Genomic DNA, 27897 nt, shown 5'->3' on the forward strand with positions numbered 1-27897 from the left:
AACCCCACTCTAGGAACAATCTACGGTATAGCTTATCTATGCATCCTGACCATATGATGAGCTAATAATGTATAGGAATGAAAAAATAGAACCAGCTATAATGTGTCCATGTAAGATGAAAATGCCGGTGCTAACATGTATGCAAAGCATGTGCCTGTAAATCAGGTCATAATATTACCTATCATAATATTACCTTTCATATTAAAATCAATGTGTAATTCTGTGACAGTAACTGCACATTTTATTCATAATGTTAAACACAGACTAGAATTATATAAAAATCTCTGCACCATTGTGTTGATGTAGCATTTGCACTTTCAATCAAATTTTATACCTGCTAAAAATAAACAGGAAAAACAAGCATGACAACGCAGTTTCTGTTCTGCTCAACAGAACGTCCATCTTAATACACCAAGAACAAAATATAAATAACTTTTCATACATAGTTCTCACCAGAGGGCCAGGATTATGCATGTAATCCCATTGAATAATTTGTGTATCATTAGCATGGAGAACAAAGAAAAAAATAGTATACAGGTGGCTGTCATGCTATTATTTTTGTTTAAATGATCTTGCAAGCCACTAACTGTACCTACTGCCCAACAAGGGCCATGCAAAACTTGAGTGTAAGGCAAATGTTTAGAAAAATAGTGTTCCAATTCAGCCCAGCAGTATTGAGAGAGAGAGAAACCCTTAATACAAATAATATATATTAATAGCCTACATATAGATCTACTGCATTTCAAAATGTAAAAAAGTACATTTCTTGATAAAATTAAGCCTTCTAATGCGGCCCATTCCTTGAAGCAAAATTGATTTGAACTGCATCATCTATCCAACTATGCAACAAACATATATATTACAAACGCTTGTAATGGACGACGTGCAGTTGTGGAGGGCAGATATTTGTCAGATACATAAAGATCAGCCTGCGTGTTTACCCTGACCTGTCAGGCAGCTCATGTTTGTGCAGCAAAATCCGACCGGGGGAGCTGGTGTTTCCCACCCACAATGCATCACCGCAGCAGCTACAGCTCTGCCATGTTTGTACCCTGATCGTGGATGGGAGTCACTGCCGCATTGAATCTGTTCGGTTGCTAGTCTCGTGTTTTGCACTATCCTGCGGCTAAAATACTGAAGATTAAATGCAATCCCCACTTTTATAGTCAGACTCCAAGCGTGACGCGCAGTGCAACATGTCAGCCAACGCTCCGGGTGAGTACTGATAGCGGCTTTTGTCGATGATGCTAAGTTAGCTATGCAGCTAGCTACGCTAGGTAATGTGGTAGCAGTTAGCAGCAGATAAAAACACTGCTGCATAAACTGTAGGCCGCAAACTGGATCTCGGCTATGGTTAGCTTATTAGCTTTACCTCGAAACAAACATTACTAACCACCAGTGGTTGACTTTCGTAGATGTTTATCATTTTAACTCCGTTACATAATACAGACATAAATATAAGCAATTGGCATTGTTAGCTTGGCAGCTAAGAAATTAACAGCTTCGCTTCATTATCGACATTTATCAGAGCCATAATATTATCCACTAGTTGGATTTGAGGCTAATTCGCGGGCTGACCTAAACGTTAACTTAAATTTTTATCCCACATTTCTAGCTTGTGGTTGTTAGCAGCTGCGTTTGCAAAGATCGTTAGCAAGTTAGTTAGCTAGTCAGCTAAATGGTGGATATATGTCTCATACCCTGTGTGGGTGCTGTTGAGTGTTTACCACTTAACGCTGCTCTTAAAGTGTTGAAACTATTATAATGGAAATTAAACATCTGGTGTTTGTGTACTAATGTAATCTAACGACAGTCATAACATTGCTGACACAAGCTAGCTAGCTAGCTAACCTTGAACTGCACAAGGCAATAGTTTAGAACGAACACTCGGTTCCTTGGCTATCAGTGGTGTATTTTGACCGCTTAAAACATGTAGTCAGTGTTGGTTTTTATCTTCTGGCCTTGTCGTCAGGGTTGGGAGTGAATTAGCGATTCCATATGTGCGCAGGAGCCGTAGTATATGACGCAGTTTACGCGATGTTGAATTCTACATTGTCTTTATTGATTTTTATTAGCATTGGGTTGTTGTGGCTATCAGAAGATAATTAGCATGCCAGTTACAGTCATAGTCAGAGATTATAATCAAAAAGTTGCCTTAAAATGTATATTAGTGTCAGACTCGAGAGCTACATGCTTAGAGACTGAAATATTATACCACCAGTTCTAGGCAAAATTTTGGCCAGGTCCATAACCTCAAATTAAAGCAAGGAATATGCTTTTCTCATGCAAGACATTGTGGCATGTCACAGCACAGGTGTAAAAATTAGGAATAATGGTATCTGAATTCCATTTAGCTGGTCTCAGTGTCTTGGTATTGTGTATGCAGGCTCGCTGTTTCAGTGTCATGGCTTAAGCTCTTAGCATGCTCCCTGTGAAACCCTTTGCAGTTGTATTTGCATTGTTCACAACAATTATTGGGTACATACACGCACAAGCCACCAGGAGTTGTCAATGCTCCCCAACACTGTAGTAGGCACTGTGGACAAGACTAGAAGAAACATACAGGAGAAGAAAACAGCATGAAAATCTGCCTGTAATTGCTTTTTGTTGTAGGTTTTATAGTGGATTTGTCGCATTATTGACCAGCATCTGTGTTGCTCTCTGCTTGTTTCCTTGTTCTTGTCGTCTTTAGAAATATATTGGTTATCTGATTATTGGTGTATTTTGGAAGGAGACCTGTGGCAGGTCCATATGCCTTCTGCAATTATGTAATTGCAGAGATTTGTGGGTATGTGTGCACGTTTGCAGATCTTGGCATTAGAAGTACACAGTGGCCCTTACTGGGACACTTGAACAAAATGAAGCCATTCATAGTGGTATTAATTACACTTGTGTTCTTCCTTCTTTGACAAGTCAAAATGTCTGCTGTGTCGATGTCTGTTTTAAATGGTTCAAATTGTGCCTAGAACCAAATGGCTCCAAGAACTAAAATCAAACACAATATTTTTCTAAACATTTGCCTTGCACTCAAGTTTTGCATGACCCTTGTTGTAATAGTGGGTACAGTTTGTAGCTTAAATCACAAAATCAGTACCATTGTCATTACATTTGTGGAAGTAAATGGAACAGAGTTCTTACTGTCATTACCCATACTCTTTTTAAATATGTATGACTTTGAGGGAATTAAGGTTTCCTGATCTGTTGTTTGTCCAGGACTATGTTCCTTTGTAAGCAGTGTGCCAAATGTTATGTAATGGTAAGGTTGGGAAAACCTGTTTAAACTGAGCACATGCAGCACATGAGGCAGAGGGTTTGTTGTTGATCTGTATCAGTTGAGGATTAAACGGCATCAGGTAGTAGGGCAGATGCTGTGATAACAAATTCCTGAGGATTAGGTGTCATACCAAATAAATAAATATTTGGATAGATCAACGTTATAAACACATCAGCTTATACAACTATAACTCAGGGAAATCTTAACTTTAATCTTTGGACAGCTTTTAAATATTGGGCTTTTCCATTTGAATTCAGTTATGAAGTTGTGGTCTCTACTGTTAGCCATGTTGTTGGTGAACATAGCGTTTGTGTACTTGCTGCACAAGTAGTTGATTTGGGTTTACATAATGGGAATGTCCTTTTCAAATTGTGCTTGTGTGTTCGCAGCATACAAGGATGTTGCATATTATTAGCATAGCTTGTAAACAAAAGTTCCTTTCTGTTGCAGATTATGACTTTGATGAATATGACAAACCCGGTGCTGAGCGGTCACGCAGGAGGAGAGGTGAAGATGATGATCTAGAGAGGTAAATCATCTTATCATGTTCTCATGTCTACAGGCAGAGTGCTGTGCTGTACGTAATTCACAACCTGCTGAGGTAGTCAGAATCAAGATGGGTGCAGTGCAGCATAAAACAAAATAACACTGCCCGGTGAAAACCACTTACCTACAAAACATAAACTTATCATAAACAAAGAAAAATGGCTCTGTTTCCAGCTTTGTGACAGTGTATTTTTCAAACCAGTCAGTGGGTGGAGAAGTGTGTTTATCTCCATCCCATAAAGGAGCACTTGATTCATTAGTTTATCTGAAAAAGACAAAAACACAAAATCTGGAAAGACATGGTTTTCATGATCTCTGTGTGTGTTTTTTTGTTTTTTTTAAAGGATCCTTTGGTAAATCAAGCACACGGTGTTGAAAATGTGATGTTTTATTATTGCAACATTTCTCACTGCTTAATACTCTTAAAATATCAAACTGTGGTAGAGATGTTTCAGTCTACCAGTTTAACAAGAAGGGTTTTTGTTGATATTAGAATAGGGAGAGTGACAGTATTGTATAAGGCAGCATTTAATCATTTGTAAAAAGACATAAAACTTTGCACCCCCATCTGACTTTGCTAACCTGTTATTGGCTGTCTTTTCTGCATAAAAGTGATTTGGAAGAGGATTTATTGGAGGAGGACTGGCTCTCAGGTAAAAAGGTAAGATGAAACAAAATCTCTTTGAATCTCACATTTTTCGTTTACTTTGATTTTATGCTAGGCACCAAAAGCACTTTGGTTGTCAGTGTGGGTTCTTTGCTGACAAGTGAGAAATTGAAAATAACATCTAAAACATTGGGTGTTAGTGTTGGTAGAACATTTAGAAAATAGAAGTGAGCAGTGGACTTGGAGCAGGTGGCTCCTCCACAGGGGGAACTGTTGATGGGAACCAGGAGGAAGTACAGTGGACAAAAAAGAACTGTGTTGACCTGCCCAGATTGCCCTCACCACATGGGAATAGAGCATCCTTTGGGGTTGGAGGTGGTCCCCTGCCCCCACGCTTTGTACATAAACACACAAACACAACTGAGGAAGAGAAGTGTACAATTAAAAAAAAAAAAAAAGTAGAAGAAAATGATCCTATATTTTTGTTTCAGAATCCATCGGAAGTGTCAGATGAGGAGCTGAATGATGACCTTCTACAAAGTGATGATGAAGATGTAAATATGAGGTAAGCTAGTTACATCAGTCTTACATATTAAGTCTTTTAATGTTTTCAGTTGTAAAACTAACAAAGAAAAGCTCCAAGTTTTGCATATTTTCCTGTCATACTTTGTTTCTGTTTTCCGGCAAGGTGTAATGTTTTGTTTGTTTTTCAGTGGTCAGGATGTGAGCCTCAATGCCACATACAGCTTGGGCACATCCTATGACCAGCATGACACCTCGCAGGAAGCAGACTACACAGATGACGTTGTGAACCTGGGCGCAGAGGGCTATGAAGAAGGGGATGTAGAGGAGGAGGGGTATCGGCAAGAGGAGTACACAGAGGAATACAGCCAGGACAACAACGCAGAGATGCCTGAAGACCAGATGGATTACACTGGAGAGCAAGCTGAGGGTGAAGAAGGCTACCAGGATGAAGTGTTAGACATCCAAATCAATGAGCCCTTAGATGGTGAATTTCAAGTGAGTTCTCACATTTTGCCTGCTCACATGTAAAAACCTGCAGATGCACACACACAAACGCACACACACGTCCTCCCTCTCCTTTTTCTGTCTAACTCTATTGTATCCCAGAGATAATGTCACTTTTCCTGCCTTGGTAAGGGGACAGTCAGGACTGAAAATCTATTCAGGAGAAGGAGATGTAGGTTGGCGTTTTTGGGCAGGGGAGGATTAGATTCATTATCACTTCCTGCCAGTTAATTTCTCCATCTTGCTGACAAAGTTTGTGTTGACAGCTTGTTTGGTGTGGAGTAATGCTCTGCTGTCGCCTCCAAATCCCTGTGCCATTGTGACCTTGGGCCCTGTATCTGTTGGGGGAGTAAGAAGCTGCTTTGTGTCGAGGAGATGTGCTGCCAATCGACGGAGGTTAATGTGGGGGGCTTTTATCTCAGGCTTTAGACTGGATCTGATAAAGTCTCATGCAGGTGAAAAGATTATTGACCTTCCTGAGGACACCCCATACAGTTTTCTAATGATTGATGCGAGTTTCCCTTTTATTCGTTTCCCTTCCCTCTTAGCCCAGACTAAGAGGATCAAAGATAAGACCAGATCCATGTGCAAATGTCCGTTATGGTCCATTTACCAAGGTGTGATGGTGTTTGGCACCTGACAGAGATATATTAGCCTACCTCCTTTCTCCAAACAAAGATAAGATGTTGACCTTCTTACTGAGGGTGCACAGGACAAGTGGTTGCCTATTTCTGATTTTGGGAAACATCTGCAGGTGTGGATGTGTATTTGTGTTATGTATAATAACTGTTTACAAGGTCACTAAACTGCCTGGCCTTGACATTTTGCTCACCATGGTATTCAGTGAGTACTATGTGGAACAGTTTAAAGGATTAAGCCGTTGTGTTCCCTAGGGGCAGCCTGTCCATCCATCAGGTTTACCAAGAGTGTTTTTTTTCTTTTCCTGCATTAATATGTGCTGCTGTTTTGCAGGTTAATGGAGCGCAACACCAAACACCATTGTGTGACCTACAGTCTGACCTTATTTAGCAATGAATTTTTGTCAGAGGGCGTTATGCAGATAGGATGTTTGAATAACAAGCAACTGCTATGTGGCCTCTTTGCTTGTTGGCTTTCTGGAATAACTGAGATGTGTGTTTGGGATTATATGAAGTGATTGTATCATGAGTTGAACCAAAATCTTGTTATGGAGTAGGAAAAAAATGATTTGTCATCTCCCAGAATGTTTGCATCTGTGCCATGTTTTTGGCATGGAGTCGTGAACTTACAGTGCGGCCAATAACAGAGTGATTTGCGAGGAGTCAGTCAATGATATTTTCACCATCATTGAAGCGGGGAGGAGTGTTTTTATCTGTGCCTGCATTTCTGTATATCATGTCAAACATTTACATCTCATTGAATTTCAAATGCTGTCAGGAATAGTAATGAAGCCTTGCTCCCACTGTTATGGTAATTCGGGTTGGGGGTGGGGGGTGGGGTATGTGGTGCCTCCCCAAATTTTAATGTTTGCCTTTGTGCTCTGTAGGATTTTTGCCTTTGTCTTAAAATTTCTATTTGTCTCTTCATAAATATTAAAGTGTATCATCATTAAGCCCACTTTTACTTATTTTAGCCAAGCAAAAAAAGGCATAGTTTCATATTCGTAAAATCAGCTGTTAGATGTCAGTTGTATTTAATTTGCTTGTATATTTTTGCCATGCATCATAACAGTATTGCAGTTATGAAACAGTTGTTATTCATTTCAAGAGAAACAAACTAAGATTGTTTTCCAGCAATGGCCTTAAATGCAGTCAACCAGTGCTGATCCTTATCAGAGCTTTGCTACCTCTTTACTAATCATACTTATTATCCATGTGATCTTTAAAGGATGATGAATATCAAACCTCCTATGATGATGAGCCTCTGGATGAACATGGAGTCCAACAGGGGGAGGCCCCCGAGGAGGAGGAGGACGTGGTGGGGGGAGAAGAGCAGCAGGAAGAGGAGGAGGAAGACACTGCAGAGGGCTCTCAGGTCTTTGACACAGAAGAGGTATGAAAAGAATCTGCTGTTAAAACCCAGCATAGGTGGTGCAGATAGCTAATCACTGTCTGAAAACTGATGGTCATTGTTAAATGTTGAACACTATAAGAGTTATTTTCACTGTAGGTTATGGGACTGCTATTTCTCAATAAATTGGTTGAACATTTGATCTGTGAAACTACAAAAGAATTCTGTCACAGTTTCTTAAAACTCAACCAAAGATGTACTTTTCAGACGTCTTGTTCTGTCTGTCTACCAGTCAAAAAACCAAAAGATGTTTGGTTCAATATCAAACAAATTGACTTTTGTTCTTAACTTCTGAATATGTCTTCAGATTGAAAATGAAGCTGTGGCTGAAGAAGAAACAAAGGAGGAATCAGATGAGGAGGATGAGGAAGATGAAGAGTCCGGTCGCATACGGTTCAAATCTGAGAGAAAAGATGGCGCTGTTGTGCGGTTGGCTGATGCAGGCAGCAAAAGGAGGAATATCCCTGAAACGTTAGGTAGAAATCATTCCTGCTGTTCCTAATTTGTCCATGATTCATTGACAACTGGAGTGAAACCTCATGTTTTCTGATTTGCAATAGATTTACATTAATATGGACTCAAACTTATATATTTTATCCCAAGTTAAAGTTTTTGAAAGATGGTTACTATACAAGTTCTCTGTTTTCCTGTTCACATACCATCAGAACTGTCAGAGAAGGCCAAGCAAGATCTTAGGGACTTTGAGGAACAAGAACGGCAGAAGAGACAAAACCGTTATGGAGGCCGAGGTAGGGGAGGAGGCTGCGGCGGAGGAGGAGGGCGAGGAGGCAGAGGAAGAGGCGGCTTTCCATGGCTTTGGAATGGCAGATTTTAGAGGAGGACACAGAGGAAGAATGAATGACCAGAGGCTCCCCCTCATGGGAAACATGGGAATGCAGGTAAACTACTGTACAGTCATCCACATGAACTACATTAACGGGATAAAATATTTGGCTACACAGAGTAATGCATCACTCGGTACTGAACTGCTCCTCTTGAAGAGTAGCTAAAGGGAGCGCAAGGGCTTCACTGGATAAGATGATTTGAAAAGGGCTTGACTTTTTACCTTCCTGTAATCGTCACAGTTTCAACAAGGCTGGGTTTCTTTGTATTTGAAATGTGTTGTTCACTGCTGCTCTCTTGACTGTCTAAGACCTCCAAAGCAGTGGTTGTTTACGCATGAAAAAGTAAAAAAAGTCACGCTCCCTCGTATCAGTGTTGATATATGGATTATAGCGAATCATTTAGCAGTAGTCCGTTTAGACAGTATTATACAAAATTAAATTTGTTCTTTGCCCAGGATTTAGTATCTTGTGGGCTTTTATTATTAGATATCACGCCATGCATTTAATCCTTTGATTTACATGGCTCATCAGTTCATGCAAGGCCTTTGGAAGTCTGAGTCACTTTGAACATGGAACTTTAATAAAAAGAACTAGCGATGATGATCTTCGGTAACAGGTTATTGGATTTCCATTTTTTATGTTTTTTTTTTTTTTATTTGATCACTGAATTAAATTATACATTTTACCAAGGCTACAAGGCCAGTATACCATTGTACTGAAGCAATTTTTCTCAAGGTTGTACGACATTTCTCTCCACCTCTTCATTATTTTAGGTAGTATTAATTAATGATAATAGGCTGTAAAATTCAAAACATAACACCAGCACTGGAAATGAAAATTTAAAGGCAGATGGACGACAAACCAACACCACAAACAATGTGCGGAGTGCTGTTAATGAGCTTGTACTTTTTACAACAGACTGTTGTAGTTGAGTTTAACCACTTGACTAATTTGGTCACTGGCATGTTTGTTTGTTTTGTTTTCTTTTGTTTGTTTGATTGTTGTTAGTTTGAATAGATAGACTGACCAATTATCAGGCACCCATTTGAAACATCATTTAACTATGTAATTATGGGTCCAACATTTATCAGTTGCTGCATCCCCGGTTGATAATTCCAATGCTAGCAGATAGCATAGCTGTTAATGTTGGTCTTTGTTTCTTTTTATTAATGGCTGCAGCTCACTTTGAAAAATATGTTGTGATCCCACCAAGGTTGCCTTCAGTTTTATGTCTTATATAAAACACATGCATGTTTAATCTTCACGGGAGACTTGCACCAAATTACTTTAGGATTCCATCGCCAGTTTTGCTGGTGAATTGACTTGTTGGCGTGTCATCGCATGGCTGCAAGCAATGATATCAGAATCTTCCCAGAAAGAAATGTGTTTTGACAGGTTGTTTTGGTTTTCCCTCCTCTCCGTTTCCCCATCTCTTTCCAATTAGCAGCCATCCTCCCGAATGCCTCCTCCTCATCAGCCTCATCAGCAGCAACTGCAGTCCCAGCAGCACCACCCTTCACGTCCAAGAGGACCTCCTCCTTTCCAAGAGCATGGGCGCCCGCTGGCCCAGCAGCCCCTTCAGCCCCTCATCCCCCCACATATGGCTCACCGCTCCCCGCCGCTGCGGCCCCAGATGGAGCCACCACCACGAATGATGAGCTCCCCGCCACCTCACTTCCCCCAGCATCACCAGCAGCAACCTCCGCAGCCCAAAAACATCCACATCAACCCTCATTTCAGAGGGCCCACATCATCCCCTGTACAAGGTAAATTAATCCACAATCATTCAAATGTTTTTTTATTTAACTTCTGTGACTTCTATCACAGTGTTTTTCTGGATTTACCACAGCACTACATGATCAGTAGTACCATGTGATGAACTATACAAAGGCAGAATGTGGGAGATATAAGATGCAAAATTGTGCTTGAATTAATGAATTATACATAGACATTGATTATGTCTGTTTTGTGTAACTTTTTGGAGTTGATGATGTCCAAGCACAGTAAAAATAGTTTTGTAGTTGAGTTTTTTTTGTCTGTTTAAAACACAAGTATGCCTTTTGTCTTGTGTGAAGTTGATGCGATTGTCCCATACCTATACTAATGTGAAGTCTGCATGAAGACAAATGAAAATGCAACAAATGTTTTCATTTAAAAAATTATTTGTCCAAGATTCATAATCTTAATTTTGAGTTTAAAAATGGTAATTACCACTTTATCCAAAATTATGCATCCCTAGTTTATCAGCAAGATGCTCAGTTTAGGTGTGACATGCCATTTTGGCTGGCAGTTATTCTTACACTGTCCTGAAAGGTGTCTGGATTAGAATGTCATTTTGTTGTTTGGTTGAATGACAAGTGAATAGCTCTCTCAGCCAGTAATGGGTTTATCCTCATTTTTTTTCTGGCGGCATCACCATTTCGTTCCCTGAGATGGGTTTATCTGGCCTGTCTGTCCAGGCCAAGATTGAAATTTTGTTAGCAAAGCTTGTGTGTGTGTATCACAGTGTGTAAGTGCGCATGTGGGGGTTTGGGTTTTGCTCTTGAGAGGAGGACGTGTTCTGGAAGATCAGGGATTGCCTCTGGTTATGATTAAGTCTGTGTGTGCATGTGTTTGTATATATGTCTGTATTTATGTCTGTACGTCTATATTTATTTAAGTGATAGATTCCAGTTGAATGTTTTCCAGTTGTAGATGTTGACATACAATTACAGTATTTATTTTGATGCAGTATGCCAGCAATATGAAAAAATCCAGTTATTGAATTGCATTGTGCCAAATGTTGTCAAATAGCATATGTCTTATTCATTTTTATTTGTTGAGTCTGGCAAATGATTCTCATGTATTTAATATTTCCTTGGGCTCCCTGGTCTGTACCCAGCTGTGTAAAGATGTGAGGAGAACCTCAAAATTTAAGATGTAGGTCTGTGTAACAGCCTTTAGCATGGAGATGTCTAATGGTCTCCTCCCTTTCTACTATCACCACCCTCTCTTTGCCTACTGCCCCTCATTTTCATTTCTCTCCCCCTCCCCCGTCCACCCCTCTTTCTCTTGCTCTTTCCCTCTCCCTCTCTCTCATTGCAGTGCCCTTGATGCCTCCTGCTCAGAGCCAGCCCAGACCTGCTGTGGGTCCTCAGAGGTTCCCTGTGAGTAGCAGCTGCTCCTCTCCCTCCCTTTTGCCTCACTTTCTCTCCCTCTCCACACAGTTAGCGTCCCTTTTTGTGAGGGCAATATCATTACGGCAATTAGACCGTCCTGCCCTGGCCAAATACTGTTAAAGCAAATCTGTAAACACTGATACGAGTCTGGCTGCACAACTGGAAATGCGTGATATGGGCTTTAGGCAATAGACTTTTGGAGGTCGGGGCTGGAGTGGCGGGACTTAGTTAGCAACTCTTCATGGTGGGCTGGGGCTCAGACTAGCCAGCTTGGCACATAATGGAATTGTGAAACTAGGATATATTGCCAGTTAAAATTCACTTTCCACAAGTTTGTGTCCCAAAGGCATGGAGACCTTTTTTGAACGGTATTTGAATTAATGAAACATGGTGGTGGTTTGACGGGGCTGGGCTGTGAGCCTCTTGCCTTTTTGCACTATATATTCCGAAGGCTGAATTTCATGTCAGAGAAAAGGGATCTTAAGTCAGTGATTTCCTGTAAGAAAAGGTCCTTTATTTCACTCACAAAGAACCCATCGAAGAGATGACAGAAATGCCTTTAAAGTAATTACTGTATTGAGGGAAATGGCTCGCCAGCAAGTCAGCCAAAGTGCCTTAAGTTACTCCGTCCTTCTAGTTAATGATGCCCAGGCATCAGGTGGCGCTGGTACTGACTGACATCTTCCTGGAAAGTACATTTTGTATGGATTTATGCAAATTAGCCATTGGAAAATAGCTGCATCCAATTGCATTCATGTGGATTTACAACCCCGTTGCCAAATGAGCTGGGCTTTCAAATTGGAGTCAGTCTTTGTCAAAAAAATATAGTATTTTTATTTACCTCTTTCTCAACCTCCAATGTCAGTATTGTGCAATTCCTGTTCCCTGAGGTCTGTGATGGTGCTAGATATTGATAGCACGGTAGCAGGGAGCTGTTTTGGCTCTTATCAGACAGTAGAAGGTGGGGTTGGAAGGGTATGGGCTGATGAACAACATAGTGTTGGATTCCCCAGCTGTCAATTGCATTTAGGCTGCCGTTGCCAAGGACACAATTTGAAATGCAGGTGACATACCAGCCGGCAACATTCCATTTACCAGTGGGCACCTGATTACTCATGATTATCATACATTATCATCCCATCAAATTTAATTGTTAAAAGACCAGGCGAATGGGGGTCATAGCCTCTAGTATTACTGCATTAAATTTTTGCTGGTGGAAACTGGCTTTGAAATATTAATCTCAGTGCCAATTAAAGTTATTATAATATTTAATCCGTTTAGATAATGACATTCAGTTTAACCTGAAATAGATACCACCAACTACACTATTTGGTAGCATTGTCAGTATTGGCTGTAATTTCTAGTAGTCAATACCTTTTTGAAAAGCTTATGTCATATTGTACATTTTGATAATTAAATCCTTCCTCAATGGCAGTTGGTGGCGGTCACATCTCCTTGACTCCTTGGCTCCTTATGAGCACAGTAATATTGTGAAAACAAAGAATATGCTTTAATGCAGTCTGTCTTGTTATTGGCTGTAAGAAGTTAACATGAAACCCAGAAACAAACATCTCTTTAAGCTCAAATTTCCATTCTTTATTAAATATGTGACATTTGACCCCCCTCCATTATATTTTGTCATCGTTATCCCCTCACTGCTAAGCGCTATCCTAGCATCAGTTACATATTGAGCAGCCTGCAGTCTTTTTTATCAAGGATTAGAAGTGAGAGGATGAGCTGTGTGATTTTAGAGGTATTATATGGACACCAGAGTCCTCATTGTGCAAACCTGCCTGTCTGACCTTTTAGAACAGTATGATTGCGCCTCCATTGTGATCCCCTGTCTTTGTAAGCCCCTTTGATTAACTTTCTGTTAAGCAAGTTTTTGGGACTCTGGCCTTCTGGCTTTCTAACACTTCTCTTCTCTAAATACCGCCACACAGCAGTGGAATAAAGATGGATTAAGCCTTGATAGCATCTTAAGTAATTTACAATAGGCTTGGAGGAGGCAAGCAAGCCCATTTGTGGAAGTGCCACGTGTTGAATAGCAGGTTAATTTTTCAACAGAGATGGATGTTTAAAAGAATAAAGGAGACAGTTATGAGGGGGATTCGAATTCCAAGGAGGGATTAAAGGGTTGTTATCTACTTTTCCTTGGAAGATAGATGGGGAGTAGTGCCCATGCAGTGAAAGCTGTCGAACATGCGAAGTGAAAACGAAGTTGAAACAATGATGAGGGCACTTACCCCCCCCCCCCCGAAATACCCTCGCCTTGTTAGAGACAGGCTTTTAGAAGGTTTATCAACAAAGCCTGAAGTAGCACTACTGCAGGTTTGTTCACGAATTCATGCTGAAGGGTTTCTTTAATATTGGCATGCATATTGATGTTTACAACTCAAGATTCTGTGTCTTTTTAATGACCCTAGCCCTTCAATTACAAGCGCTCCCTGCCCGGTGCAATACTCACAGCAAATTCCCATTTTTCATTAGTTTAATTTGTTTGCGATTATTGAGTTCCCAGTATGGCCTATAATTCATGAGTTCTGTGTTTTCCCAGGGACCGGGAGACTTCCAGCAGCACATGCCTGGTAATTTTGGTCAGCCCCAGCGGCCCCCTCATCACATGGAACCCTTTAGGAACCAGCCACCTCTAGGCCCCCAGGACAGGGACCCCCTTTATATGGCAGGTGAGTCTCACACCCCTCCTTGACGACAGTTACAAAGCTGTCTTAGCATATTTAACCCTATTCGACATCAACTCTGGCGGTATACCTACAGGGTATGCTGCTAGCTTTCTGGTGCTGCTCTATTAGCACACTCATGTTAAATGCATGTGTATACATATACATCTGAATGAGCCTTGGAAACTTAAAACATGCATTAAACATTTATATTTCTGAGTTTTCATTCACAGTGTTAATGCAGAATTAAATAAAACTCACTTGGTTGTTTACCATTTCACCTTGATAGAGTTGTCTGCTTTTGTTTCCCTTGCCAAAACACTATACATTTGGAGAGGGAGTTACTGATGTATTGAAATTGGCTCACGTGGCAAAAAACTGACATCTCTGTTGTGTTGTTGTTGTTTGGTCTTTCTTGTGTGTGCACAGAGCGCACAGAGTCAACACGGTTTCCAGGGCAGCACATGTTTGATCACCAGGGCCCCAGCCCTCTGATGAACAGCGGCAACAACCTCCACCAGCAGCCGCAGCATCTGCCTGGACAGGGCCACATGGGCTTTGGCCCACCAGGACCAAACTTCAACCAGCCGGGCCAGGGCCCACTAGGACTGTTTCCCAGAGAACCCCCAAGACCAAACCTCCCTCCCCACCAAGGTCACCAAGGGATGCTCGGCTTGAATCAACAAGGTGCCCCCCCTAACCAGCCCAGACCTTTCATGGGCCCTCGTCAGCCGTTTGGCCAGCAGGGGAACCTTTTTCCCCCTCCACAAGTTCAGTTTGGGATGCAGGTACGACTAAGAGTAAGTGATTTTTATAACTAATAGATGTTCTTTGCTCTATGTTGTGCAATAATTTGCCTACTTCAATTTGCTTGTTAAATATGGTAGTTTGATCTGAGTATCATGTTTTTGTTTCATGTTTTCATCATGTTTCTTTAGTATCTTGTCTTGCCTGGCATACAATTCACATGCTGTCTCTGCTATGAGTGTATGAATTTTTACTGTATTTACTTCAGATTATTTAAATGGTTGTGGCAAGAATGATGACTAGAGTACTGTATACATGAATAAACTACACTAGTTACCATAGTCACTGCTACTGAAGCGTTAAAAAAAGAGACTCATGTCTGTTGGGCATCAGCATTTTGTTGAGACATATACAGGAGCTCCCTCTAGTGACTGAATCTCTATTGTAGTAGAATTATGTGGATACATGAGGACACCAATTGGAGGTTAATTATATGTTGAAAATAGTGTTCATAGGGACTGATGTTATGCTGTTTTTTTTTTTTAATAAAAACTCATGCATTATATGTGATAATTTCTTATTCTGCCTGTTACTCATGTTATAGTTTTTCTTTTCTATAATTTCAGGGACTAATGCATGGTCCTCCTGTCTCCCAGCTCCCACATCACGACCCAATGTCATCTCATCAGCCCATGCACCAGCAGCAGCAGCAGCCACATCATAGGCAGGAGTTACCCCATCACCAGCAGCAACAGCCAAATCTCAACGAGCCTCGCCCCATGATGCACCATGGCCAGAATCCCTTCCATCAACAGCAGGCGCATGGTAGCCCCAGGCAGATGACTCCCCGCCCTCAGAACCCCCAACAGCGCAACATGTCCAACAGGCAGAGGATGGTTAGAGATTAACATATCAGCTTATTAGCATTTTATCTATTTTCTGCTCAAATGAATGAAAAGCAGTTACATGCTGTCCGTATTTTATCACAGTGTCATTTTAATTTCCCTACATTACTCTGTCCGCAGTTCTCCTCCATAAACAAAATATTGCATTGGGAAATTGGGTAGAATTAACTGTATATTAGGAGCAGATCGATTGTAAACTCAACATAAAATGTTTCCATTTTGCTCTTTCTTCAGAACACACCTGTCTCCAAGCAAATGCAGCAGCGCAACAGCAACCTACGGGAGCTCCCTGTAGCACCTGGCAACACAAACATGAACAGTGCCCGCCCCACCGCCTCCCCCGCCCCCAACGTCAGGCCTGTTGCCAGGGCAACGCAGGGGGTGCGTCCTGGGCAGAACACTCAGCCGGTGCCTGACGGTGGCAGAGGAAGAGGCCAAGTTGCTGCCAAGACTGAATCGCAGCCTGGGGGAGCAGGCAGGACAGTGGTTCGCAAGGAAATCCCAAGCACACCGTCCAGCACGGCACCACAGGTCAGCTTTTTAACACTCATGATAAAAAAAAAAAACAAAGGAAAGAAAAAAAGAAAAAAAAAAAAAACCCAAAAGCAAAGAAATGGGGAAATATTGAGTTTGTTTGCAAATTCATAAATAATTTCATATAACTGCTTATTATGTTTTCTCAAATATTTCTCTGAAATGGTGCTGTAAATTGAGTCATTTTCATTTTTTCCCTGCTAAATTCAGTGACCCAGAAATTGTAAGCTCAGCTGAGCTTATCAGTGTGCTGAGAAGAACTCCCATTTATTAAAAGCCCAATCATAAGGTTGTTAATGACAGCAGTCTCATTCAATTGGAAAGAACAGATCAATACTATTGCATGTTTCTCTTGGGTTTTGACTTTGATTACATCTGAGTGTCAGGCCAAGTAATATGGTTCAAATGGGACGCTGTGGCTCCCCTTAACATAAATGGAGACAGGCACTCATATTGTCAGCTTGTGTTTTTGTGCCACAGGACCCTGATGAGGATGAGGAGACACGACAGTATCGTCTGAAGATTGAGGAGCAGAAGCGTCTGAGAGAGGAGATCCTGAAGAGGAAGGAGATGCGACGGCAGATGCAAGCTGGTGTCAGAAAGAAGGAGCTACTGGAAAGGCTTAATTCTCAGACAAACACACCAAGCCAAGGCCCTGCTCCTACACAGACTCAACCTGCACAGCAAAATCCGCAAACACCACACCCTGTGCAGCAGCAACAGCAGCAACCACCACCACAGCAACACCTGGAACAAAAACCGCAGCAACAGTTTCAGCAACAACAACAGCAAAGACAGTTTCCTCAGAGAACACAACAATCATTAAATCAATCATTAAAGAATCCTAATCAAGACACCCCCATCCCTCCTAATGGCGCAACTCAGACCCTTACACCACGTCCTAATGTTAAGACACGCCTGCAGATGGTAAAGGGTAGCACCCCGCAGCCCCCTGGGCCCGTTCCAGACCAGCAATGGAAACAGCCACAACAAAATCAGCAGCAGCTACAACAACGAAGGAACAGTGCTCTGCAGAACGTAAACAGACCTGGCGCTCCGATCCAGTCCACTCAGAAGAACATACCTGTAACTCCTTTAATGGGCCCTGGCCAGGCTCAGAGTCAAGGACCTAAACCTGGGACTAAGAGAACTGTGATGCAGCGAGCCAAGAATCCTGCCGTTGAAGGTCAGCAGGTGCCGCAAAAAGTCAGAGTCGTCAAACTTTCAGGAGCGGTGAGCATGTCATTTCATTTTTATCTGACACCTTCTTTTTTGTTTTGGTTCGACATTTATTTTATACTGTACAAGTGATTTTTATTCGCTAGGGAAACTACATAGTTTTGAAATGAAATAGTTTTAAATGCCACTGATTGCCCTCACGCTGTCTATTTTGTAATCTAAAAGATATCTAACCTATGGGAATGACAAGATGATGTCTGTGTCATTTTGGCAAAATTGATCTGTTAAGAGTTTCCTCTCTTAAGCTTTGGGAACTGGTATTTAAGCCACAATGCCTTTATGTACATCTTACCTTGAGAACACAGAGAGGCTGTAGGCATTTTAGAGAGGTATGACATTTATCTGTAGAGATGGGGACACCTCGTCACTGCTCTTAAAGGTTGATATCCTCTTTTAAGGGCACAAGAGTATTCTTTTAAAAAGATAGAGGCCTTAGAGAGGGTAAAACAAGAATGACAGTAACAACAACAAAGTCCAGAATTACCACTGCTGGCTATTTTATACTCACTTGATAAGTTACTGCTGTGGCCTTAATTACACATTAATCTTTATTGAAAAACCACAAAGGCATGCATGTTAAACATTCATACTTGTCACTGATGAGACATATTGGTGGGATGTGATAGTATTTGAAATAAGCCGCTTTCCGACTCCATCCCAGAGGATCAAGCCGCAGAGCCAAAATCGCAGGCTGGCTGCAGATGAAGATAACTGGGTGTCAGTGCCTTAATGGAAACCTGCACAGAGATATCTGATGTACTGCATCTTGGAGAAAAAAGGGGAGTGGGATGTGAGGTGGTGAAAAAGAGATGAAAACAGAAAGACAGAGCTAAGGCCTATAGCCGCAGTGAAAAGAAGATTCTCTAGATGTTCCCTCTTCCACATTGTTCTGCTGTCATCAACGGGAGCTTGACAATGTTATCTCCTCACTTCTCTTTTTCTCTTGCTCTCTCTCTTCCTCTCTGTCATCCCTCAGTTGCTTTTTTCCATCAACCCATCTCTCAGGTGCAAGGCAACAAAAGAATGCCAATCCAAGAGCCTTGTAATTAATCTTTCTTGGTTGAAGGGGGGGCAACATAATACCTGTGTAAGAAAGTTGCCACTTTTGAGGATTTGGATTTGTATGGCTTAGGCACACAGATAAGAGGCAAATTATATTTTCATCAGGGATAATACAAAGCAGCACAAGACACAAAAGCTAGGGAGAAGGGGGGCGTAAGGGGGATGGGGTACACATCGAGCTGCTGTCGTTCCAGTGTAATGCAGCTTAGCATTTGATGGGTGCAATCAGGGGCTGTGATTTCTATAGGAGGGATTAATCCATTTACTCTCAACTGGGGACAGGTCAGAGATATCGCTCTTTTCTTCCCCTGTATTGATCTGTCACATCTCTCCGCAGAGTCGGGGAAGAGACGACCTTCAATTCCTCCCCGCATGTCAACAGAGTTGAGCTGTGACTTTATTTGATAATGAGACCATCACCTTGTTGGGTTGATCTTTATTCCCCACAGCCTGTGCGATAGGGATCCAGCTCCACTGCTGGCCCTTTTTTGTTTGCTTTGCAGAAATGGCCTTGCATGTCTCCCTTTTGTCCGTAAATTTGACACTCTCCTAAATGCATTATGTAAGCAGGAGTTTGTGAAGCCTGCAAACTAAGATAATGGCTGGAAATATTTTGAGTTTCTGAGTTAGTATTGTCTTTCTCATCATCCAGAGTGGAAAGGGGCCTGAGGCCACCGGCGGCCCAGCGCAGCAACAAGGCACCTGGCCGGCAACTGCGCTCAACCAGGGTGTCCAAAGGAAGGTTACCATGGCAGGACAGCAGCAACAAGGACCAGGCGGAACACCGCAGGCTAGCCGAGGGGGCATGGGCAACCCACAGCAAAACAGGGTATGTCATAAATGAGGGCTCGCTACCTTCTGTGCCTTGGACATCAGCAACCATTTCACCGGAAATATATATATTAGTAGTGCAGACTGTGGTGTAATGGCAGTTCTCATATAAAAGAAGATAAAATGTCTCCTGTAAAGTTGTCCTGTGCCGCTGGCACTACCCTGGCATTCAGTAGACATAGCAATCGAGCAGTAGTGGTAATAAGACAGGACAGTATGCCAGGTGCAGGAGTATTGACAAGCTGAAAGCAGTGTAACACAGGGGGCTACACAAGGTCCCCTGGCCTCTCTGCACGCCTGTCACCACCAGGCTGCTGTCACAGTTACCATACTCACTGATGCTGACAGGGTAAGGCAGCCACCATGACGCTTGCATGGCTCCTCTCTCTTAATGCTCCCCCGCCCCAACACACACGCACACATATTCTCTCTACCTCCTCTTTTTTCGGGGTCTCTCCCTCCTCCTCCTCTTCCTCTGCAGCTGAAGAAACATACCTCTCACTCACAAGCTCATATGAAGATATGCCATGCCACATGCATCATGTTCTGACGTTGATGTCCTATGTAGAAATATGATAAGTCAATCATGTGAAAGTGTGGCACGTCTGAGAGGTGCGAGAGGAAAACAGTGTTTTTAAAATTTTCCTTTGTGCTGAGAAACGGTATAGCTCCTCTCTACACGGTTGAATGCAGGATTAAAACATCAACATGCCTGTTTAGGCAGGAAAAGGAAAAGTATTTTCGCCGCCTTTCCTTATACCCCTTCCCCCGTATTTTTCTGTCATGTCGGCAATTTTTCTCACACCTGGCGTTGGTGTAGGTTGTCGTGTCGGGCCGGGGCCGAGGTAGAGGGGGTGGTCAAATGGGTCGAGGTCGTCCAATGTCCACCAGACAGAGCCAAAGAGGCGCAGAGAGCGAACGCTGTACTGTCTCCATAGAAGGCCTCTCCTCATCTACAACGGACGTTCAGCTGAAGAATCTTCTCAGATCCATCGGCCCCATAGAGGTTGGTACCAGACGCTTTTTAACTTAATACTTAAGTGTGCAAATGTGTAGTATTTCAGTTCCTTCCTTATAACTTAACATGTTCCGGTTTGTATAAAGAGTAACAGTATTCTCGGCAATGTGCGTAAGTTAAAGCTATAGTTAATGTCATAAGTGCTTATATGTCATTTTTATATTTAAGCTATATGCCTCGCGAGGAAAACTTGAAAAACAGATATTTATTTGCACTTAACAGAGTGGCAGTAATGACATTTTCCTAGTGTGATCTCATAGCGCCCTCTGTCGTAGTGATTAGGTAGGTAGTGAACGTGAATAAGCTAATCAATTTCCATTCACCACCCTCACTCCCTCTTGTGGATGAGAGGAGTATCTAGTTGTGTTAAATGTGTTCTTTTCTATTTCTGTCTATTGCAGATGTTCAAAATGATGCCTCAGCAGAGGAAAGCAATTGCTACATTTTCCAGTCCCCAGCACGCAGCAAGTTTTCAAATGAGCTTCCATAGGTAATGAATATCACATCTTCTTTTTATAATCTTTATACATGCCAGTTAAATGATTACATACTGTGGTAGGCATTCACGTTTTGCCAATGTTTTGGGCTTGGAATTTAGCGTAAGTACAGATTGTACAAATCACAATGTAAGTGTTCATTAGTATCTCAGCGCCCTGAGACACTGGTTCAAACATTCTTATCACAATTACCACACAGGCACATGATTGATTTGTCCCACATTGATGTGTCGCTGATTGATGGATGAGGAGCACAATAGAGCCAGGGAGTCCTGTTACAAGAAGTCACTTTCTCCTGACGTGGGAGCTTCTCGTGCGCAGCTCCAACTTGGCATAGGAATATTTCTTCAGCCCTTCTGGGGTCGCTCACAATCAACGTCTACACAGAAGCATCATTCATCATCAGTCTCCTATCAGCTTGGAACAGTGAACACAAAGACATAAGCTGCGAGCACGCCCATGTTTGACTTTGTCTACCGATTGTCCATTGTTGTAAAGTGGCACTGGAGAGACACTGGACAGTTAATCCTACTGTGATGTAGTTTGTAAAGAATGTTTTTGTGCATCTTACGTGGACACTAAGTAAAACATATCATGAGATAATGGTTGCTCCCCTCCTCAGTAAGATTCATAATAACAAATGCAAAAGAACACTTGAACAGTGTAATTCTAATGTGACCATTTCATAGTATCTTTTCTTTTATTATTGTTATTATTTGTGGCTCACTGTTTGGTTTACATGCAGGGAATGGTTGTAGTAGACTGTTGCCTATATATGTGGGCTCCTCCATAGCAGTGTTTCTCCCCCTCTGTAGATGGCAGTATTTTATCACTATTGGTGCTTCCTTCTTTTTTTTTTTTTTTTCAACACAACCCTGGTTTCAGGTGGAGATGAGTCTCCAAGCAGTTTTTGGGTGAATGGCACTACCTAGTGGGGAATTGGCATACAGGCACAGAGTTGGCCTGGGTGGGCGATTTAACAGAGGACACGTAGCAGTGACTAAAACCACATTAGCACAGGATTTAATGTGAATGTTTTTCTAAATTCCCAGTAGTTTTGGGAATTGGGACTGTGCTTTGTAGATTTTGTGGTGATTTAATCCTCTCAGACAAATTGGTCAGATCATATTTCTCATTAAACTTAGTTCATTGCTGTTTGATCTAAATGTTATAAAGTCTTTTAACTGTTTAAAATCTGGAATGCAAATATTTCATGCCTTTTGGATGTATATTTTAGTTGTATGTCTGATTATGGAGTTAGATTTAGCTTTCTAATCTGTGCTGAGTGTGCTTTGAGGAAGTGTGTGTGTAAGTTTTTTTGAGGTTTTTTTATTAATACAATTTAAATGGAAGGAAATTGTTGTGAATTTAATATTTGGAAGGTCAGAGAGAATTGCTTGCAATTCTTTTCAGGATACATTTCTATAAATTACTTGAGCTAGGATATATGTTTGGCTTCCTCCTCTCAGAAATAACTGATCTGAATCCGTCTGACTATCAGCTGATAGTTCGATGCCTTACCAATGAGCTGCGTAATGTACCTGGAATAGCACTTTCAACAAAAGGCCTTCACACCGAGTTAGTAATGTAGATGTTTGGCAGAAGAAGTAAAAGAAATTCACCAAAAAAATTGCCACAAATGTTTAATTCCCTTTTTATTATAGAATATAAATTTTCTATATTTTCTGGGCTCTAAAGCATAATGCTATCTTCCTCTTACAGAGGGTCAAATTCCTTCATACGTGTCATAAATTTTAAGTAACCACAAATACCTGTACAATCAGTAATACAACATTTTCTCTGAGCATGTGCCCTTGTTTAGGGAGTGCTACCACATCACTGAAAATCTAAAATTGTCTAAATTTCCACGTCTGGCATCATTATTTAAGTAAATACTGCAAGTTAGGCTAATTAACTATTTCCATAATTCCATTTTTTTCTTAATCACAAAACATTTTTGTCTGTCCCGGCTTTAAGATTTATAAAACAGAAATATAAATCAAAAATTGTTTATCCTTGTATACTAAACTGAAGTTGAGAAGTGAATTTCGCGTACTTCATCAATAGGGTGTGACGAAAGAAGGTGAGGGGGCAACCATTATCTTTGTAGTGATCATGTACATAAGTAGACCACAACTTAAACTCAATATTTATCCTGTTAAATTTTTTTTGAGTTATTCTTTACTCATGTTGTATCGAGTTAAACATTTTTATATGTAAGGATATGCTGATGTGTCCAGGCATAAATCATTTTACAGATGTTTTGTTTAGAGCCAAAATGAAAAAACAATGACTGGACCACGTTTCTGTTTATAAGACATTTGGTAATAAGTTTAAGGGAAAACAAGAAAATAAAAACATGGCCAATATACCGTGAACATGCGGGTATGTAAAGCCGGTTAAACTTTAGCCCAAAGATGTGTGGTTGTGTGTGATGTCCATGTGTCTGGTGCCTTTACAATGACATATATTCTTATTTGTGCCACATTTTAATTATTTATACCTAAAGTATTCTGTAAGTTCCTGGGTATTCACCTTGCAACATATCATATATACTTTTAAAAACTCGTTACCATATTGGGATTAATGCACAACTTTGAGGATTTATTCTTATTAATTTTGTAAGTTCATAGACTGTAGCAATAATATGGCAAGCAATTCTACCTCATAAAGATTAAGGGGAATGCCACTGAATTCTGGCATTGAAATTATCTTCTTCATAGTCATAAACAAGAGACATTTGGTCCTGCAAATTTAACCTTGATGTCATACTAATGTGCAGCTCTATGACATGAGAAAGATATAGGAATAGGTTCAATAATAACTGCGTCATCCTACATGACTTTGGGTTAGAACAAACTATATAATAAGAAAAATTGGAGGGTTAACATGTCTGCAAAGTCTTTTATTTACTGTCAGAAAATCAACTCCTGGCTGTGCATCTGGATGACATCACAGATTAAGTTCTCTGGCTTTGAGATGTATGAAGTAGTGGTTCATCAGTGGCCTGCAAGTAGTTATATTTGTCTTTTCTGCATGTGTGAATCGAATTCATAAATTTAGTGGTATTTCCCTTAAGTTAGTTAATACTTGAGATAATTCCATATCTATTTAGTTTTATTTAAATAAGCTACACTTAGTGATTCTTGCCAGTGAAGATCAGTAGATTCTCAAAATGCTTTTAAGTACCGAAGGTATTTGGAGGAATGGGGTGTCTGAAAATGTCCAAACCCCTAAAATTCCTTCTTACTTCCTGTAAAACTTGAGGTTGGGTGGTTTCAAGTCTTTTGTATGTTGTACAGTTGTTCTAAACTTACTTCATGTTTTAATCCTTTTGTTTTGAGTTGAACTGATGTTGAGGTTTTTGTTCTCTTACAATGTGTATTTACTGTCTTTCATGTTGTGGGTTTTGCTTAATTTTTTTAGTGCTGTGGTAAATCCTGTGGATTTTAAAACGTATCGGCAATGCCAGTCATAGTGATATTGTTATAAGACATCTGGTCTTGTAATGTCAGAACAGATTCACACTGGATCTATTTGTACCTTAATTTTAAGAATTTCGTACATACATGTACATTGAGTTTTTAGATATGATGTCATTTTCTTGAGGAAAATGGTGCTCACTAAATACTTGATTTACAGTAGGCTATTTAATAAGCAAGGTGTTTCACACCTAATCTCACACCTCATATGGTTGCAGTAGGGTATTTAGATATTAGATACAGGAATACAGGGATACTTTCTTGTGCTTGCATGAGAGACCTTCATTATTACTGCTGATGAGTAGTATCAGAATGTTTATACTAGCTTTGGGTCAAATATGCTGGGTTAGGTCTGAGAGAACACTAATTGACAACTTTTTTTCAACAGATCCTCAGGGGCGCTGATATTTTGCAGACTGCACCTGAAATAATCACTTCATTCTTTCTTTTTCTTTAGGTCACATTCACATCAACAGAGTGGTGTCTCAAGCAGTCATCAGTGTGGTTGCTAGCCCCAAACGCAAAGTTAATGGACGATACCAAGGGCTTAGCATGTTTTAGCAAATCAACAATGTCGGTCTTAAATAGGTTAGAATTTACTACTGACCATCTTACAAATTATACATTTTGAAATATGCTTCAAAGCAGCTGTTGGTTTTTGTTTGTCTGCACTTTGCTTCAGACATTTGAAACCTGCTAAAGCTGGGCTTTCTTTTTGTGAAAGTTATAATAGTTTCATGATAATGTTTGATCTCTGTTAGTTGTTCCTTGATGCATTTTGGTTCTTATGAAAAGCTTCAACACATGGAATTGGAGTTGCGCAGTTTATTGTTGATGCGCTAAACTAGCCCCAGTTTATATCTCTTATGTAATCATCTGTGGTCTACTTTGATAAAAACCTAGCAGGTCATTTAACATCATTTATTGCTGCTTTCAAGACATTTCCAGATTACTTTAAAGACTTTTCTATCCTGCTGGTATAAAAAATAATTTATCTGCTGCATGTTTTATACAGCACATCACTAACACTTAAAAGGTTTTCATCCAACTCTTTCTGAAGTTGTGCTAAACAACTAAGGAGATATAGTATGTCATCTCCAGTTTTTGTCTTGTTTGGTTCAATAGTTGCACCTCATTTAAGTTTCCTTTACTATACACCAGATGGAATATTTTTATACCAGCAAAATGTGGCATTAAGTGTTGTCAAATGACCTGGAGTTTTGGGTTTTTTTTCTAATTTGCCCTGTATTTATCTTTTAGGTAGTCACTGGCTTAACTCTGTTGCTCTTAAAGTAGTCACTGATGCAAAAATCTTAGAAGTAGATGTATTGATTACATAAGAGGTATAAATAGGTTGAGCAGAAGCACGCAGAAGCATTGGTATGGTCCAACACTTGTGGTGCTGCTGGTTTAATCACACTGGGCTGTTTGAGGTTGTACCTGCAAAACTATGACCTCTCAGATTAACATGTTCATTTTTCAACAGCATACTGGTGGGAACAGCCGTTTACCAGCTTTATCCATGACACTGCTTTGTCACTTTTCTTGCCTTAACTCATTCACTTCACGCTTGGATTCTTTTACAGCAATGCAGCCTGCAGCCTTGGGATGAAGACTTTACTTAAACTTATTTCCCTCACTAAGTAGATGTTGCTGCATTCAGAGTATTGGGCCTGCCACATTTCCTCCCATTATGCTTTTCCTGCCATCACTGTTCTTCCAGCTTTCATATATTTTTACAGTTGCTCATCTTTTCCTTGATGCTGCTGTTGTTGAATGAACTTAAGACTTCTGTATCAAGCAGGGTGGCCTACCTGGATTACCATTGTTTGTTAGCCCAGTGGCTGGAGGTTTCCATCTCTGTGACGACAGCCGGGTTCACAGATCAGACACGTAACTGTAAAGCCGCTTTATGGCTTTCACTGCACCAAAGGTCATCCCAGCTTCTTGACATTCATTATTTGGTTGGATTTTGAAAAAGACACTACAGTGGTTTCCTCATCTCGAACAGTATGGTGCACCAAATAATGACTGAAAATCCGACCTATTGAGTTTTGACTGAAACTGTTGACAAAACATCTTGTCATGTATTTTCACCCTTCACACTGATGTATCATATGAAGGTGGTTTATGTTGGAATATTCTGAAATCACTGTGAAAGTACTTCTGATACTGTAAACTCTGTTTTTTGTAAAAAGGAAAAATGAAACTCAATATTTTTTTAAAGAGATGAAATGTATCAAATTTGTCGCCAGAAGCTAAAGGAAAATAAATTTTTTGCACACACTTGTAGGATGGACTTTGTTTTCATTGTGAACTTGGGAGTGGTTGGAATTTTTGTAGTTCAAATCTACTTACTGTCAGACCAAAACAACCAAGATATTTTCGTCAGATGTAAATGCCTAGACAGGAATGGGTGTCACCTCAAGCAGTGGTTCCCATTTTTGGCTGGTGAACCCTTAAAATGGACTGACTCCCTGTGACCTCTCCTCACTGGTTGAATATGTTGTTTTTCACCTGTGGACAGTTCAATGACACTTCAAAAAGTGAAGAGAGCAAAGAAACTAGTATTTTACAAGAAAAAAGCAATAATTAGAGAAAAATCTGGGTAAGAAAGATCTGTATGTGAGTAGCAGAACATTTTTCTTCTTTCCTGTCCTATTAATTATCTGACAACCCCTTCAAGGTGTCCCGACCCCTAGATTGGGAACCACTCATCTGAAGGAATGTCATTTAAAATCCAATATAGTCTAGTATGTCTCTCAGTATCTATCTTCTGTTCATCTACTGTATCATCAGTCTAGTAATTTGTCCATCCATCCATCATCATCATCAAAATCTACATGTGTGTAATTAGCCTGTTTTAAATGTTTCAGCTCTGTTTCAGTTTATTGATGTTAAGGAAAGTGGCAGTAGTAAAAGTGCGATGGTTTGTAAAGAATCAGATCCTTGTGGTTTCTCTTTTCCCTTCAACTTACCACTTGAGTCTTGAACACTCTCCTGGTTGCTGCCACAGAGGAGTAAATGTTGCCTGGAAAGAACGGAGCGCTGCCATTTGCAGAACTCTCTTAGAAACGGGGAGTTTTGTTTTCCAGAATGCCAGACTGTTCATGTTTGCAAATGTCAACATTTGTAAAAGCCGTTGTTGAGCCCCAGCAGACTGAGGGCCCCCTGAGGGATTAGAGGAGGCTCTGTTTACCTGCTCTGAGGAATGCTGCCCTGCACGGACGCTTTTGTATCTGTCAGGGACCCAAGGTCACAGTGCCGGGAGAGATGGGCCGCTTTGTCCCTCCCCAAAGTTTCCACCTCACAATATCAACAACAAAACACAATGTGGGAGAAGGAAATGGAATTCCTGCTCATGTTGCAACAGTGTTCAGAAACTCAGGTTCA

At 40.8% G+C, this 27897-nt stretch overlaps 1 protein-coding gene across 1 annotated transcript; it reads left to right on the forward strand.

Moving 5' to 3' along the window:
• The first annotated feature begins 999 nt into the window (after positions 1–999).
• On the forward strand, positions 1000–26790 carry rbm33a (RNA binding motif protein 33a). The gene is given in 20 exon segments (XM_018695374.2): positions 1000–1215; positions 3725–3803; positions 4433–4481; positions 4919–4992; positions 5141–5447; positions 7323–7487; positions 7813–7981; positions 8171–8310; positions 8312–8404; positions 9795–10116; positions 11435–11496; positions 14066–14195; positions 14619–14989; positions 15563–15832; positions 16076–16372; positions 16856–17608; positions 19329–19505; positions 20328–20513; positions 20927–21015; positions 21222–26790. Coding segments are annotated over 20 exon segments (3801 nt in total). The 5' UTR covers positions 1000–1196; the 3' UTR covers positions 21271–26790.
• Positions 26791–27897: the final 1107 nt, after the last annotated feature.

The sequence above is a fragment of the Lates calcarifer genome, linkage group LG24 (assembly GCF_001640805.2).
Source record: "Lates calcarifer isolate ASB-BC8 linkage group LG24, TLL_Latcal_v3, whole genome shotgun sequence".
NCBI classification, from domain to species: Eukaryota; Metazoa; Chordata; class Actinopteri; family Centropomidae; genus Lates; species Lates calcarifer.